The following is a 17,483-nucleotide window of genomic DNA, read 5'->3' as shown; positions in this document are numbered from 1 at the left end:
ACACGCCCCCTCCCCGCCCCATGACCCGCCCACTTCCGGCCTTCGCGGGGGCCCGCAATCAGTGCGCCCGCCCGCTGCTGTCCGCTGCCCGAGGTTTGTTTCCTCGCATCTTCTTCCTCAGGTCCCGAATCTCTTCCAGTCACCCTCCCCCTGCATGGATTTGTCGTTCTATGAGACGTCGAGGGGCACTCCTATGAGAGGCTCGCTTCGCGCGCCCGCTCAACGATTTGGCGCGGTTAATGGCGCGCGCCCCGCCTGGTGGGGCCTCCGCCCTCCGGCTCTGCGCCCTCGCGTCACTGAGGCCACTAGGCTTGGCTCCTCCCCTTTCCCCGAACACCCCCTCCATGCTACCCCCCTCCCCCAGCGGAGGCTGGTCCCGCCCGTTACACCCGCCTCCGGCCAGCGCCCCGCGCGTTCCACCCGTTCCGGCCCCCCTTTGCTCCCTTCGTGGTCCGGACGCTCGCTCGGGGGCCGGGGCTGAGACCCCCGCTTCACTGGGACCCCCGCCTTCGCTCAGCTCTCGCTCGGGACCATGACCTCTGAGGTGGCGCGGCACTTGGTGAGTCCCGGTCGACCCCTCAAGCCCCCTCCGCTGCTCAGCGCTGCCCCCTCCCCCAAGGGCCCAACTCCCAGGACCCCCGCCCCGCCTTTCCCGGGGTCCCAGCGTAACTTCCTTAGCCCGGGGCTCAGGGCGGGCAGCCCAGTCCCGGCCCCGTCCAGTTCAGGCGGCGATTGTGAGCCGCGCCCCTCCCCAGCCCTTAACTGCCCACTCTCCGGGGTCCCGCGGCCGGCTGGTCCGACCCGGTGGGGATGGGGGGATTCTCTTTCTCCTGCTGCAGCGGAGGAGACGCCCGGCGTGGCTGTACCTCGCCTCCAGAAGCGGGGCCCAGGGCGGACCCCCACAGCTCGCGGAGAGCGCGGTGCTGGAGTGGCTGGAGGTTTTTTCATTGCTTCCCTGTCTCGCCAAAAGTTAAACTGAAACAGTGATTGTGGGTCCATCATTTTTATAACGGTTTTGGACGCACAGAGCAGATTAATGCAATAGTAGTGTAATATTTTATGGTTGTACACTCTTCCCTGACTATACTCCCTGGAGCCCAGATTCCTTGGACTTTCAAGAAGTTCCCTCTTTTTACCAACTGTGCGCTTGTCCAAGTTGTCCTCCATTAGGATTTGAGCTTTTTTTTTTTCCTTTGCCTTGGCACCCTTGAACATTAAAAGAATGTAAGTTTTGTTCAATGATTTGTTCAGTGTTTTATACTTTTAAAATCACTTAAATATTTACCTCATTTGATAGTAAGCCAGTGGTTCTCAAGGTGTGGTCACAATTATTTTCATAACAATACCAAGCAGTTATTTGCCCTTTTCACCCTCTTTCTAAGTACACATTGAATTTTCCAGAGACTGCATGAGATGGGATGACCTCACCATTCTGAGGGCTAATGTGTGTACTTGTCTTTTAAAAAAATTCTCTTTTAATTACTAATGCTGTAAATATTAATGGTTGTAATCCAGGTAAGTGAAAGCTCTTTGGGGGCCTGAGACCAAAATGTTTGGGAACTACTGGTCTAAGCAATCTCCTAAATTAGTTTAGATAGTAGGAACAGAGTTCAGATTGTAGCCATAGAGGTAAGGTGATGTGTGGAAGTTATACAGCGTTTCTTTGATAGAGCCTGGATAAGGACTTTTCTCCCTGATACAGCCCAGGTCTCTTTCCACTTTTATCACGTGTTTAGAGAAATCTGTTTTTCTGTCTGAACTGTGCTACAGTTGCTTGGTGTGCGTATGTAGGTGAGGAAAATGTGTTTTATAAACTCTGATTCAGAGTAATCGTCAGAATTAAACGTGGGCTAAAGAGAGCACTTCATTTAATTGGTGTTGGATTTCTTGTCAGTTGCTGTACTTATTTTGCAATAATGCTACCTTTATTTTCTAATTTAACTTTTTATTTTGAGGTAATTGAGGATTCAGATGTAGTTTTGCAGTTAGTAAATAATAGAGATCCCCTGTACCCTTAATCCAGTTTTCTTCAATAATAACATCTTGCAAAACTGTAGTACAAGACCACAACCAGGACATTGCTACTGATAACTGTGAAGATAGAGAACCTTCCATCACCACAGGATCCCTCAGGTTGTCCATTTATACCACATCCACTTCATTTCTACCCCACTTCCTCCTTAACCCCTGACAACCAGTAATCTGTTTTTCATTTCTATAATTTTCTCATTTTAAGACTGTTATATAATGGAATCACATAGTATGTCACCTTTTGGGATTGGATTTTTTTCATGGAGCAAAATTCTCTGGAGATTTCGTCCAGGTGGTTGCATGTGTCATTAGTTTGCTCCTTTTAATTGCTGAGTGGTATTCCATGGTATGGATGTACCACACTTTGTTTGAAGGACACTTAGTTGTTTCCATTGTTGGGCTACTATGAATAATGTTGTTGTAAACATTCCAGTACAGTAACATGTCATGTAATATAAGTCTTCATTTCTCTGGGATAAATGCCCAGGAGTATAGTTGCTGGTTCACATGGCAGTTGCATGTTTAGCTTTTTGTTTTGTTTTTTAAAAGATTTTATTTATTTGTCAGAGAGAAAAAGAGAGAGCAGGGGCAGCGGCAGAGGGAGAAGCAGACTCCCGGCTGAGCAAGGAGCCCGATGCGGGACACCATCTGAGGACCCTGGGATCATGACCTAAGCTGAAGGCAGACGCTTAACCGTCTGAGCCACCCGGGTGTCCCGCATGTTTAGTTTTGATGAAAAACTGTTAAAATTGTTTTCCAGAGCGTCTGCACCATTTTACATTCCCACCAGCAATGTATGTGGGGTCAGTCTCCCCGCATCCTCATCAGCATTTAGTGTTCCTATTTTTTATTTAGACATTTTGATAGATATGTATGTATGTATGACAGGTATGTGGTTTTAATTTGCATTCTCCTAATGGTTAATGATGTTTAGCATCTTTTCATGGGCTTATTTGTCATCTGCATATTCTCTTCAGTGAAATGTCTCTTCATTTCTTTTTTTTTATTATGTTCAGTTAGCCAACATATAGTACATCATTAGTTTTTGATGTAGTGTTCAATGATTCATTAGTTGCATATAATACCTAGTGCTCATCACAACAAGTGTCTCTTCATTTCTTTAGCCCGTTTGCTAATTGGATTTTTTTACTGTTGATTTTCGAGGGGTTTTTTTTTTTCTTTTTTAAAAATTTGTCTGGTGCCAGTCCCTTCTTGATACGTAGTTTGCAAATGTTTTCTCTCAGTCTGTTTTTTTTTTTCTTGTCCTCTGAAAAGACTCTTTTGCAGAGCAAAAGTTCTTAGTTTTGATAAAATCTGTTTTAACAATTTTTCCTCCAATGGATTATACTTTTGGTGTTAAGTCTTAGAACTCTTTGCCTAACCTTAGATCCCAAACGTTTTCTCATTTTTTTCCTAAAAGTTTTATAGTTTATTATTTTACATTAAGCCCATGACCTGTTTTTTTTTTTTTTTTTTTAAGGTTTATTTATTTATTTTAGAGAGAGAGTGTGAACGGAGGAAGGGGCAGAGGGAGAGGGAAAGAGAGAATTCAAGCAGACTCCCTGCTGAGGGTGGAGCCCCGCTGCAGGGCTCCATCTCATGACCCTGATATCATGACCTGAGCTGAAATCAAGAGTCAGACTCTTAACTGACTGAGCCACCCAGGAGCCCCAAGCCCATGACCCATTTTGAGTTAGTTTTTGTATAAGGTGTAAGACTAGATCAAGTGTCATTTTTTGGCTTGTGGATGCTCCAACACCATTTGTTAAAAATGCTATCTATCCTCTGTTGAATTGTTTTTGCACTTTGTCAAAAAGCAGTTGAGTATATTTGTGTGGATCTATTTGTGGGTCCCTATTAGCACACAGCCTTGATTCTTGTAGCTGTATAATTCTTGAAATAGAGTGGATTGGTACTTCTCACTTTTTTCTTATTTTTCTTTTCTTTTTTTTTTTTTTAAGATTATTTATTTATTTTATTTATTTAAAAGAGAGACAGAGATAGCGAGAGAGAGCACAGGCGGGGAGAAGAGGGAGAAGCGGGAGAAGCAGGCTCGCCACCAAGCAGGGAACCCGACACAGGGTTCGATCCCATGACCTGAGTTGAAGGCAGATGCTTAACCGACTGAGCCACCCAGGTGCCCCTATTCTTATTTTTTCAAAAATTATTTGGTTATTCTAGTTCCTTTGCCTTTCATTATAAATTTTAGAATAGTCTTGTCAATATCTACAAAGAATTTTGCTAGGATTTTATAGGGATTACATTAAATCTGTATCAATTTAGGGAGAATTGAAATCTCTAGTATGTTGAGTCTTCCAACTTACAGACATGGTGTCTCTCCCCATTTCTTTATATTTTCTTTCATTTCTTTCATCAGCATTATGTAGTTTTTAGCATACAAGTCTTGCATGTTCGATTTACACCCATTTCATTTTTTTAAGCAATTGTAAATTACATTTTTAATTTTATCATCCCCATATTCATTGTTAACATATAGAAATACAGTTTATTTTTGTATATTTATCTTGTGTCCTTTGACCTTGCTGAATTCATTTATTCTTGAAATTGGGATTCCTAGTGGATTCCTTGGGATGGTCTTCATAGAAAATCGTGTCATTTGCACATAGAGACAGTTTTATTTCTTTCTTTCCAATCTGTCTTTTCTTGCTGCCTTATTTGTGCTGCTTAGGACTTGTAGCATTATTTGAAAAAGAGTGGTAAGAATAGATGTTCTTGCTTTGTTTGTGATGTTGAGGGGAAAGCATTCAGTCTTTCATCACAGAGGCAGATTTTTTTGTAGATTTCTATCAGTTCATGAGGGATATTGGCCTGTAGGTTTTTTGTATTGTCTTGGTCTGGTATTAGAGTAATAATAGCTTCATAACATTAATTGGGAAGTGTTCCCTCCTTTTCTTTTTCTAGAAGAGAGTGTGTAGAATTGGTGTTAATTCTTTTTTAAATGTTTGATAGCCTTCTTCAGTGAAACCATTTGGGCCTGGAGGTTTCTTTTTTAGAGTTTTAAAATTACAGATTTTATTTCCTTAGTAGTTATGTGGCTATTAATATTATTTCTTATTGGATGAACTGTGGTAATGGGTTGTTTGGTGATCCATTCCTTCCCAGTTGTTAAATTTATCTGCTCTTGGCCATATTGTTTCTGCCACTGCTCCAGCATTGTCCCTTATTAGTAATTGCATAAGTGTTATGATTCAAGAGATCTTGACTGTATAGTTATTTATTGCTGACTGCAATAGTAGATCTTGAAATAACATTGACTATCTTTTCCTTTCTCTTGAGAAAAGCACTTGGAATTTCCCGCTTTTCCAGATTATCCTTACCAAAACTTTTAAATGGTGTCTGAATTTTTTCAACTTTTATCTGCATTTGTGATTTCTTCTTTCAGCTGTAATGCTTCTGAACTCTTTTATGTGTCTTTTTTAGTTATCCTTCAGTGAAGAGAATGTATCTTAGAGGCTTTCCTCATTTGTTTTATTTTCTGTTTCGAAGTTGTGATTCTTAATTTTCTACTTTCATGTCCTGGAATTAATTACCACCTCAGTGCCTTGTGTATTTCCATTTCTCCATCTGGAGAAACATCCTTTTTTTCCCACTGATCCAGATCCTATAATCATTATAGGATAATGAAAGACCAGGTTCCTGTCCCACCTTCTCTGAAGCTTTCCCAGAGAATCCTAACCCTTGAAATCTGTCATACTGCTCATTTGCCACTTAGTCATATGCTACTTTGTAATACCTCCTAACTTATGTTTTGTATTGTTACTTAACTTTTTGCATCAATTAAGTTTTAATGAGCCTTGCATTTTCCCCCTCTGTCTGTCATTTTCCCCCTCATGATCTGTTTTCAGGAAGAGCAACCTTTAATATTCTTTGTATCCTTCATAGCCATGATTATATATTGTTGAGGACAGATGTTGATTATTCTTTATATGGAAAATAAGTTCACCTTGAATCATTTTATTCTTGTTGAATGTTAAATGCAGAAATTATAAATTCTTACAGGCAGCCAGGAGCTATTTCTTGGTCTGCATTTATGCTTTCATGAAGCTCCACCTTCCACCAGGCTGGACACAGATAATGTCATACCTTTTAGGCATTCCCAGACCGGTTTTGATCCTAACAAAGTCCCAGACTACCTATTTGTATTGGTATGTACGTATGTATGTATGTATATATGTATGTATTTAATTTAGTGTGTGGGAGAAGAGGAAGGACAGTACTTTTAAAATTTTATATTTTACTACAGAATAGATTTCCTCTCTTCAGGAATATGTATCAACCCCCATTTTTAACCGTATTAAATCTGATTTTCTCTGCTTAAGATTTTAAGTACTTCTAATACAAAATACCTGATTTTCAAAGCTCTCTCAGAACTTTGATTTTACACTTTCTTCTCATATCTGGAAGGAAGTTTGATGCTTTATTTCAAAAATTTATTTAACACCTTGTAATATTTGTATCCACTACTGATTTGAAGATCATGGAAATAGGAATCACATTTCTTATAGTCTCAATAACATAAATAAAAGATGAAAAACTCATTTTAAATACCTTAAAAATAAATATGATTTTGTAGACTGGGACATAGCACTTAGACTTTGTTAGTATTACTTTTAGTAAATATGCATATTTTGTTCCAATATTCTTCCCATCTTTGAAATTTTGTCTTTGGCAGTTAAACTAATTTGAAATTAACTGCTTTCTTTGTATTTCTCAGCAAGTCTTGAGATTTTTCACTGAGGATTTAGCTGAAACAGTTCATTCCAGAACATGACATTTTGAGGGTGAATTTTGTTTGCCAACCTTATATATTTTGGCACCCCCCTTTTCCTTGTTTGCTTTGCTTAAATAATGTCGCATCAAATGTATAGGTTTCCCTTTGGCTACCTACAAACCTTATTATCATAGACGAATGAAGGCGTGTGATTACAGTTTTACCTAGTTAGAAAAGTCTTGAGTCCTGGATTTTCTGCAACAGTGCCAGTTATCTTTCTAAGTACCATGATCCCTTTAGACCTTGTGTTTGGAGAAACATGGTTACCATATTGTCTCAGTAACCATGAATTGACTACATTGGGAATTCTAGAATTTTCAGATTTCTTTCAGTCTGTTTTTTTCAGGCACTAGACAGTTTTAAATTATGGAGTAAATAAATTGTCAGGCCAAATTTTAAAAAGTGCACTGGGTATTGAGACTAGAAAGGAAGGTAAATTCAAACAGCATGTGAAAGATTTTTGAAATTCACCCTTGGGGATATATAAACTGAGGAGAATGACCCTAGGCTTTAGAATTTCACTCCCACTTCTTTCTGTTACAAGGGAAGATGCTTGGAGACTCAAGTGAGAGAAAGTGGTAGTTTCTCTGATAAGAATAGGGGAGAGCTAAGGCTATAGAGTCTCTGTTAGAGGAGAGGGATAAAGATAGACCCTCTCAGCCATGTTCCATTTAAGGCTGTCCCACCTCTTTTTCCATTTAAAGAATCCTACATACTCTGATGTCTAGGCCTGAGACAACTGACAGAAAAGTATACAGCAGTATAGTGGAGATTGCGTAGTAATCATTTCATTAACAAAAGTTGTGTTCCAAAATCCTTATGACCAGAGGTAGAAATTATATAGGAGGCCTAGGGTTATTTGCTGGGATGTCAGACCAGAGTAATATATTAAATTGAAATATAAACTAAAATGATGCTGTATGTTGAACAAAGTAATATATACATAGGAAGAAGAAGGGGCTATGGTTAGGGGAAAGGAGAAGAGACAGTTGTGTTTGAGATTTGGGTGTGGGGTGAGACCAGGATGACCCAGCCCTGCAGGTCCTTGCCAGGTATGATGGGTGCCTCAGCCCCTTCAAGCTAGTTTTAAGCAGCCTAGTGTCACATGACCAAGGGGTTTACCAAAGAGAAGATGGGAGAATCATCAGACATCTCTGATCTCCTTTCCCCTCTCCTCTTAAGAATGAGGTCAAGTTTATCCTACTCTCTGTGTGGGCTATACTTATAGAGACACTAAGGAGTCCTGTTGTTCTGGTTAGCCTTATATGTGTAGAAAGATATTTTGTGAGTCATCTGTATGCTGGTTTTTTTTTTTTTAAGATTTTATTTATTTTTTGACAGAGAGACAGCGAGAGAGGGAACACAAACAGGGGGAGTGGGGGAGGGAGAAGCAGACTTCCCGCTGAGCAAGGAGCCCTATGTGGAGCTGGATCCCAGGACCCTGGGATCATGACCTGAGCCGAAGGCAGACGCTTAACGACTGAGCCACCCAGGTGCCCCTGTATGCTGTTTTTTTCATAGACAAATATAAGTTGTGCACAGCAATATTTTGCCTAGTTGTATGTATACTCTATAGCTGGAACATTACCTTGAGCTGTGGATTAAGCCAGAATTGCTCGAATGATTTTTGAAAATCAAAAGATGTCTTTGTTATAAAGGAGTTTTGTTTTAAGAGGTGTTGTTAACTAGGGTGGTCCTGTATATGTGGATGAGAAATTGTCCTCTTTGACAAATTCATAGCTAGTACTGCTCAGTAGGCAGAGCAGTGAGTCAGGGCTTCAAAAACAAAGACATTGAATTATCCCCCACCTCCAGTATGATCTTCAGCATTTTCCCATTTATACTGCATGAAATCCACTTATTCTCTTGTGAAAGTATAGCTAGCTCTGGGAAGTCAGTGGGTAAGTATAGCTAGCTCTGGAAAGTCAGTGGGTCACTTTCCTAACACCTAGTGAGGTTTTGGGAGTCCAGAAAGGGAATCCATTAGGAGTGAATACAGGTGGGCAGTTTTGATTTAGGGCCAGATTGGGGGAAGAGACTGGAGTGGGAAAGACAGCATGGGAGAGCGCTGCAAAAGCAAGGTGGGAAAAGACAAAATGGCAAACATGTCCTGTCTCAAGGTTTACCTAGAGTAGTAGTTCTCAATCTTTTATTTTCGTTACTGCCCCTTAAGGTGAAAAATTAAATTTAAATCAAATTTTGTTAATAAGAGATTTAATCAGTCTTTTAAAATTAATCTAGTTAATTGAATAACTTTAAGTTCTCCCTGATAAGAGGAATTCAATACCAAAGAATAATTCTTTTAGGTAGGTTGAGCTTAGGAGGGCTACAAACCATTGACTTTGGGGTTTTTCATGCCCCAAGGGCTGATTTCTACCACCTTTCTGTGGGTTAGGTAATATCTCCACTACAAATGCATGACCTAGAGTTGGTCTTTCTAGGAAGAGGGCAGCAAATATGCTTTCTTCTTAGTTAGCTGCTGGATTTGAAAACTTAGTCTCGGGCTGTAAATTGTTTTTTTTTTTTTTTTTTTTTTTTAAAGATTTTATTTATTTATTTGAGAGAGGGTGAGAGGAGAGAGAGAGCACATGGGAGGGGGGAGGGTCAGAGGGAGAAGCAGACTCCCTGCTGAGCAGGGAGCCTGATGCGGGACTCGATCCCGGGACTCCAGGATCATGACCTGAGCTGAAGGCAGCTGCTCAACCAACTGAGCCACCCAGGCACCCTCGGGCTGTAAATTGTATATCATAGGTAAATAAATGAGGCATTTGTGAACCTACTCAGGACCTGAACTCCATTTATAATATTGTTTCTATGGAAACTGTATTCTAAATTCAAGAAGCTTATTACTAAAATGAACTTTTGGAAAATACAACCTATTTGTAAGATTATGATTTGTACTAGTTTTAAGTTATATAGTGAAGACTTTGCAAAAGTTCAATATTGAGCTAAAGAAGAGATGGCTATAGATTAGAAGAACTGGCTGTGTATTTTAGGTAGGAAGAAGATTCAATATCTCAGACTCAGTCTGTATACTCAATCTTAAAATAACACGAGATGCCTTTTAATTGTATTTACTAATCATGAAAAAATTCCCTTTAAATTTTTTTAGGTATAGTTGTAAAAAACTAAAGGGAACTTTAGCCATTACTTTCAACTTCTTTGGACATATTTTTACTTCTTTTAGTGGTCTAATAATCTCTAAAGATCTTTGCAAACATTAAAGTATTCAAGATGTGTTTTTACATTTTTTTTCCTAAAGATTTATTTATTTATTTATTTGCCAGAGAGAGAGAGCATGAGCAGGAGGGGCAGAGGGAGAGAGACTCTCAAGCACATACTCTGTGCTGAGCGTGGAGCCCAGTTGGGCTCAGGCCTGGATCCCATGACCCTGAGATCATGACCTGAGCGGAAACCAAGAGTCAGACGCTTAACCGACTGAGCCACCCAGGTGCCCCTCAAGATATATATATATATATATTTTTTTTTTCTCAAGATATATTTTTATATGGATTTCTCCTTTGCTGCTTTGAGTATATCCACCGGGATAATTGAATGTTACCAAATGCTAAGGTGCTTTCCCTGTGACAAGTACTTAGGTTGTATTATCACATTTATCCTCCTAACCCCAGGAGCTCAATACTGTTATTCCATTTTGGGGGGATGAGGGTTAACTTTCTTAAATTTTACTGAGAAATCTTTTTTTTTTTAAAGGTTTTATTTACTCACTTGAGAGAGAGGCAGAGAGAGTGAGAGGGAACACAAGTGGGGTGAGGGGCAGAGGGTAGCAGGGAGCCCTATGCAAAGCTCAATCCCAGGACTCCAGGATCATGACAGCCAAAGGCAGACGCCCAACCGACTGAGCCACCCAGGCGCCCCCAGAGAAATCTTGTTTTGTTCATGTTTTCATTGTACCTCCTTGTCCCAGACCCTCATACAGGGCTTTGGCAGTTACTTTGTGCTCCAGCAGTTTGCATCTGTTGCCACCATAAGCAGTTAATTCTAACAGCCTTCTTAAGCCATACGTTTATACTGATGTCATGTTAACTCTTCTCTGCTGTGACATGGACCATTGGGATCATTTCTAGGGCTCTCTCTTTTGGGAGAAGATAGGCTGCTTGTCATATAGTAACAGAGATTCTGTTGTATAGAAAAAAAATATAATTTACAGTTTCCACATAATTCTGAGAGCCAAAAGAACCTAATGCTGAATTGTAATTTGAACAGTTGGAGAAAATATTTTAATCTCCTTTTGCATTTGCTTATTTTGGTGTATATTTACTTTTTTATTGCTGCTTACAAATATGTTGTCTTAATTAGTTTATCCTCAGATGTTCTAAGTTTTCGTTAGCTACTGCTTTCCCATGTATTGATTACTTATGTTTAGTTAGCAAATTTTGTTATAGCTTCATGAATTAAGTTTTTTTGTTGAGGTATAATATATGTGTAGTGAAATTTACCCTTTTTTTAGTATAAAGTTCCATGAGTTTTGATGAACACAAGCAGTTGTGTAACCATAACCATAATCAAAGATATAGAACAGTTCTATCACTGTCCAACCCCCTATTCCTTTGTGCTTCTTTATAGTCTTTCTCCTGATCTCTGACAATCACTGATCAGTTTTCTGCCCCAATTGTTTTGCCTTTACCAGAGTGTCCTATGTATGGAATTACCATAGCTTTTGAGCTGGCTTCTTTCACTGAATGTAATACTTCTGAGATTTGTCCCTGTTGTTGCATGTTCCTTTTTATTGCTGAGTATTAGCCCATTGTATGGATGTGTTAACAGTTGAGTTTGTTCATTCTTTCTCCATTTGAGGAACATTTGGGCTGTTTCCAGTTTTAACAGTTTTGAATGAAGTTACTAGTTACATTCACATACAGGTTTTTATATGAATATAATTTTTTATTTCATCTGGGTTGATATCTAGGAGTAAGATTGCTGAGTGGAATGGTAAGTGTTTATTTAATTTAAGAAACTGTCAAACTGTTTTCCAAAATGTTTGTACCAATTTGTATTCCCACCAATACTGACTGAGAGCCCTTGTTGCTCTGCATCTTTACTGGTGTTGTCAGTTTTTTAAAAAGTCATTTTGATAGGTATGTAGTGATATCTCGTGATTTATTTGGCTTTACCTTATGACTGCTGATGTTAAGCATCTTGTCATGTTCTTAAAACTTTTTTAAGTTAAGTTATTGTGTAATTATTGAGTTGTACAAGTTTTAAATATATATGTATTTCTCATATAAGTCCTTTATGAGATAAATGACTTACAAATGTGTTGTCAAAGTATGTGTCTTGTGTTTTCATTCTCTTAACAGTGTGTTTTGAAGAGCAGATGTTTTTTAGTTTGTTAGGTTCAATTTATCATTTTTTCTTTATGGCTCACGCTTTTGGTGTTGTAGCTAAGAAATTTTTGTCTAACCTAAGGACACAAAGTTTTAGGTCTACAATCTATTTTGAGGTAATTTTTGTATATAGTACAAGGTTCCTTTTTTTTTTTTTTTTTTTTCCATATGGGAGTCCCAGTTGTTCCAGCACCATTTTTTTAAAAAGACTTGCCTTTCTCCATTGAACTGTATTTGCACCTTGTTGGAAATCTCCCCCTCTCCCCCTTTGTGCTTTGACTGCTCTGGATCACATCACTCTCTTCCCTTCATAACATTGACCACACTCTGCTTTCCTCTTTAACTGCCTCCTCTTCACTAAGCTCCTTGAAAGGAGGAACTTTTATATGGGACTGAGGATGGAAAAGGTATCCAGGCAGAGGGAATGACCGTTGCAAAGGGCCTACCTGTGGTGGGGTGGGGCTTTGGCATGTCTGAAAACATGCCCGAAGTGGGGGCATCAAGAACAAGGTGAAGCTGGAGAGATAGAGATAGATGGTGGTCAAATCCTGTAAAGCCTTAGAGAGCCATGGTACCAAAGGACAGTATGGCCCAGGGCAAAAGGATTGCCCTACAGAGGGAACAGGGCATCATCACAGCATGATATTCCTCTTTGTCAGTATAGATGAAAGAGGAATAATAAAAATTTTCACCTATTTATTGCTTGTGTCTTGTTCCACAGTTCCCCAGAGTTCCTCCCATTGCTTTTCTTAGGTTAAGATGGATTAAGCCTTCCTATGTATTTGTTAATTTAGTCAGAATATAGTAATATTTTACCAATTTTACATGTGACCAAACTTCCCAGAGAGGATTTGTGGGAGCTTTGTTTCAAGGTTTACTGTCATTAATGGACACCCCTTGTAGTGTGGAACCTATTATCATAGCATATGCTTTATGCCTGTCTTCCCCTAACTGGAATGGAAGCTTCCTGATGGCCAGGACTTTTTTCTATTCTGTTAAGTTATACTTCCCCTGTACCTAGGACAGTTCCTCGAACATAGTAGTCACTCAATACATACCTGTTGAATAAATGCATTTTTATAGATATTTGAAAAATACTTACTTCTTTTTTTCTTTTAGTCTTTGTTAAATTCACATAAGTGAAGGGGCGCCTGGGTGGCTCAGTCGTTAAGCGTCTGTCTTCGACTCAGGTCATGATCCTGGGGTCTTGGGATTGAGCCCCGAATCGGGCTCCCTGCTCAGCGGGAAGCCTGCTTCTCCCTCTCCCACTCCCCCTGCTTATGTTCCCTCTCTCGCTGCCTCTCTCTCTGTCAAATAAATAAATAAAATCTTAAAAAAAAATTCACTTAAGTGATAATATTAATGGATATCAAGAAAAAAAGACTCAGACTCCGTATATGCTTGTTCATATGCGTAAATAACTTGTAACCATGGTGTCAGTACAGTCTTAAATTCTTATTTTGCCACTTAATATCATATCATATCATTTCTCTTAATTTTCATAATTATTGCTTCCAATTTTTGTAATAATATTGCCCATAGTCAGTATTTCAATGTAGACTTATATGCAACTTTTCCCTTTTTTTTTAAACATTTCTTTTTCTGACTTATAAAAATGGAAACTACCTTCTAAACTGCAGCCTGTTAGTAGTAATACAGCATTAACTATGTTCAGTCTAAAAAGTAAGCCTGACTGGCTAAGTGACTTAGGCTAAGTTTTTAGTGCTCTAAAATGTAGAATTACCAATATGGATGAATTCCAGTCTTAGAGAATCAGTGGAAACTTCAAGAGAAATGGGAATTACCACTGTATTTTTAATAATCATGTAAAAATTACCCTAGATTAATTATATACTTGACTAAAGATTTGGGTGATTAGACTCTCTGTGAGGGATCCAGAGTGCCCATGAGAACCTTAAACTCAGTATTTCCAAAATTTCATCAAACCTGTGCTGATTTATCTCATTTCTTTCCTGCCTCACAGTAATATCTACCAAATTACCTTAGGTCAAGACACTTGAAGGTGGGCAGGGCTTCACTCTAAGGCAGAGTGGATGTCCAGCCCCCTGTTGCCTTGTCCAGGCTCACCTTTTGTGTCCTCCTTGCACTTAACCTTAAGCCTCTTTAGGCTTAAATGATAATGAGCTTACTGCTGTTTTCCAACCATTCCAGCTGCTGTTTTCCAACCATTCCAAGTATACTTGCATGTTTTGCACACATCAGTTCCTCTACTTTCTTTTCCCATTTGCTAGGAATATTTGTATTTCTCTTTCAAGTCTTTGCTCAAGCCTTTTCTTGGCAATGTCTTCTCTGACCATGCAGGGTTCATTATACCCTGAGCTACTGTTGTGTCCTGTCCATAAGTTGAAAGACTGTTTTCTCACTGTACTAAAATTTAAATTGCAGGGGTATTTGACTTATTCATTTTTGATCCTCAGTGCCTGGCGTTTGTTATTCTGTCCTGGAAATGGAAGGCCTTTTAGTTAAGTATTGTGTGTATTTGTGGAACAAATAAAAAGCAGTTGTGTATTGATAGTCTTCACACTGATTCCTCAGTATTCTTTTTTCCTCAGGTATTCCTTGTCGATTTTAAGTCTTTTTAATGAGTTTCTTCTGCCTTCCCCCCTTTTTCAGCTCCTTTTCCCATTTGCTTTTTCTGGGTTAAATAAATGACTTAAAATTTGATTGGCTTTTTTATCACCTAGTCTGCATGGAACATACTCCCTCTCCCAGGAATTCAAGCTGTCTACTTTTCATTTAAGTAAGCCTTGAGATACAGTTCCAAGAAGTCTTTTCACATCAACTAGCAGTTTTGTTGTGCCTTTCCTTACTTCCCTTTGTCTGAGCATGCAGTTTCCATGACTCATTCTTCATTCTCCAACACATCACATACTTTTTCCTCATTGCTCGCTCATAGCTATGCAGTCATAAAATTGAGTTGAAAGAGACCTTAGAAGATCATTATTTTTGCTTCCCACTCAGTGCAGGAATTGGCTCTACTGTTTGCCTAGTTGATGACTATGTCACTGTTTAAACCCCCCCACGGGGTGGGGGGCAGTAGCTGAATCCTTCCACTCTTGCTAGGCAGCCCTAGTCCTTCAGTAATTTCTCCTCACTGTGTCAGATTGGCCTCTTTAGTCCATTCATGCAATTCTTAATTTTTCCCTGGGGATTCATTTCCCTAAAACAGACTATGGATGTTTGAATATACTTTGCTGTCCCTTTATGGAGAAGTAGGCTAAGGATGTTGGGAAAAAGTCAGATTGCCTTGACTCACACAGTGCTAGAAGGTAATTTTTAGAAGGCTTGAAAACTTATGTGTAAGACATGAAACCCTAAAAGAACTTGGAAAAAATTTAGATGCATTTTTTTTAAGCCTCAGGGTGTGAAAAGATTTTTTAATCTTTACATTTATGGAAGAAACCATAAAGGAAAGGATTGATAGATTAGGCTCTATGAAAATTGAAAAGGTCAGTGACAGATCAGGAGAAGATATTTGTAATACACATGACAAGCACAGAGTTATATCCAACAGCTTTTGTAAATAAGAGGAGCAAAAAAGGGATACCCTGATAGGCAAATGGGGGAAAACATGAACTGACGACTTATGAAAATATGCTGAAAAAAATGTTCGAAATACTGGATATCAAATTAAGATGTCAGTGTTTGCCTATCAAATTGACAGACACTTAAAAAGTGTTAATATCCTGAATTGATGACTACATAATGAAATGAACATACAAATTTTGTTTTTTGGTTTTTGGGGGTTTTTTTTGAACATACTAAATGTGAACAGGTATAGCCTTTTTGAGGGGCAGTTTGGCAATATGTTCATACCTTTGACCAGTAATTATATCCTAGGAATTTATCATGAGGAAATTATCAAACGTACAGAATGATTGATGCTTATACAGGTATGTCCCTTTGGATCCTCCAGGAAGCAGATGCTGAAGTTAGGAGTGTTAGAGGTAGATTGGGGGTAGGAGGTAGGGAGGGGAGGTAATGCGTATGAAAGAGAAAGGGGGAGGAAGCAGGACTGCAAAGGAAAAGCCTTCAAGCTCTGATGCAGTTGGAGATAGCTGTGATAAGAAGCTGGGAAGCTAGAACCTGGTGGAGAGAGCCTCAGAGGGCATGCAGGTCTGGCAGAGTCTGGGCCAACCCAGTAGAGAGCTCTCTGACTGACTGTTAGGGCTGCCCACCTAGCACAGAAGGGGCCAGGCCCTGACACCCTCACTGTGCTCAGTCCTGGGCTAGGGGCTGCCAGGGAGGAATGGTCTCCGGTGGAATACTGTGCAGATCCTGAAGGCTCCGCAGCTGGAGGCTGTCAGCCAGCTTCATTCTTTGTAATCAAAGGGCAAGTTCTTGCTAGACGGGAGATCTAAGTAGTGTACCACAAGAGGGATGTTCGTTGCAGTGACACAATTAGAAATGGTATTTTTCCCTATAATAAACAAAATACTCCCATTTCTAATTAAAGGGAGGAAAGTAATTTCAAAATAATTTCAAAATAAATTGCATTTATTATTTTAAGCAGCCTTCTATTACTGTAAGCTTTTGTTAAGCTTGATACCCCTAACTCTTTAGTACATGAACCACTCTCAAGAATTTCCATGTCCTGGGCGCCTGGGTGGCTCAGTCGTTAAGCGTCTGCCTTCGGCTCAGGTCATGATCCCAGGGTCCTGGGATCGAGTCCCACATCGGGCTCCCTGCTCGGCAGGAAGCCTGCTTCTCCCTCTCCCACTCCCCCTGCTTGTGTTCCTGCTCTCGCTATCTCTCTCTCTGTCAAATAAATAAATAAAATCTTTAAAAAAAAAAAAAAGAATTTCCATGTCCTGATCTTTTGAGGCTGAATATTAGACTTTGTAGTTATCCTCTAATTTTTATATTTATTGGAGATGATGGTAACATTGAGGTGATATTTTGATGGGACTTTGGCTCTCCCAAGCTGCCCTAAACTGAGACTGCCCTGGGGGAGATCCAGGCAGGACACAGGAGGCTGCTGTGTTGCTTTGCCTTAACACTATCCAGTCTTACTGGTTTCAGTTGAATTCTTTCTTTTTTTCCCTGGGTTGTAATTACCATCCACTTCTAGAATCAGGTAATGTTACTACTTGTTTTTAGTAAAAGTTTAGATCAAGACTCTTTATTTTAAAGTTTCCTTAACCTGAAGAGTTAATAAAATGATTTTAAATAATGAGTTTGTGGAATCTTTCAAAGTACTATTTTAAGCCAAAGAACTCTGTCATCTTGAAACCCATAAAATAGACCCAGGTAATTATTTTGACCCTCTCTGCTTTCATTCTCTTACTCCC

At 39.5% G+C, this 17,483-nt stretch overlaps 1 protein-coding gene across 1 annotated transcript in view; it reads left to right on the top strand.

Annotated features, from left to right (window-relative positions):
• Positions 1-370: 370 nt before the first annotated feature.
• SEPTIN10 (septin 10) overlaps positions 371-17,483 on the top strand; it is a 70,608-nt gene continuing 53,495 nt past the window's right edge. Inside the window, exon 1 of the mRNA XM_032419392.1 lies at positions 371-559. Within this exon, the coding sequence (XP_032275283.1) occupies positions 533-559 (27 nt within the window). The 5' untranslated portion in view covers positions 371-532. The remainder of the gene's footprint in view (positions 560-17,483) is intronic.

Source organism: Phoca vitulina, unplaced genomic scaffold (assembly GCF_004348235.1).
Source record: "Phoca vitulina isolate PV1807 unplaced genomic scaffold, GSC_HSeal_1.0 scaffold22, whole genome shotgun sequence".
NCBI lineage: Eukaryota > Metazoa > Chordata > Mammalia > Carnivora > Phocidae > Phoca > Phoca vitulina.
Note: the sequence above shows the minus strand (reverse complement) of the source record. Positions and strands in the feature narration are given on the sequence as shown.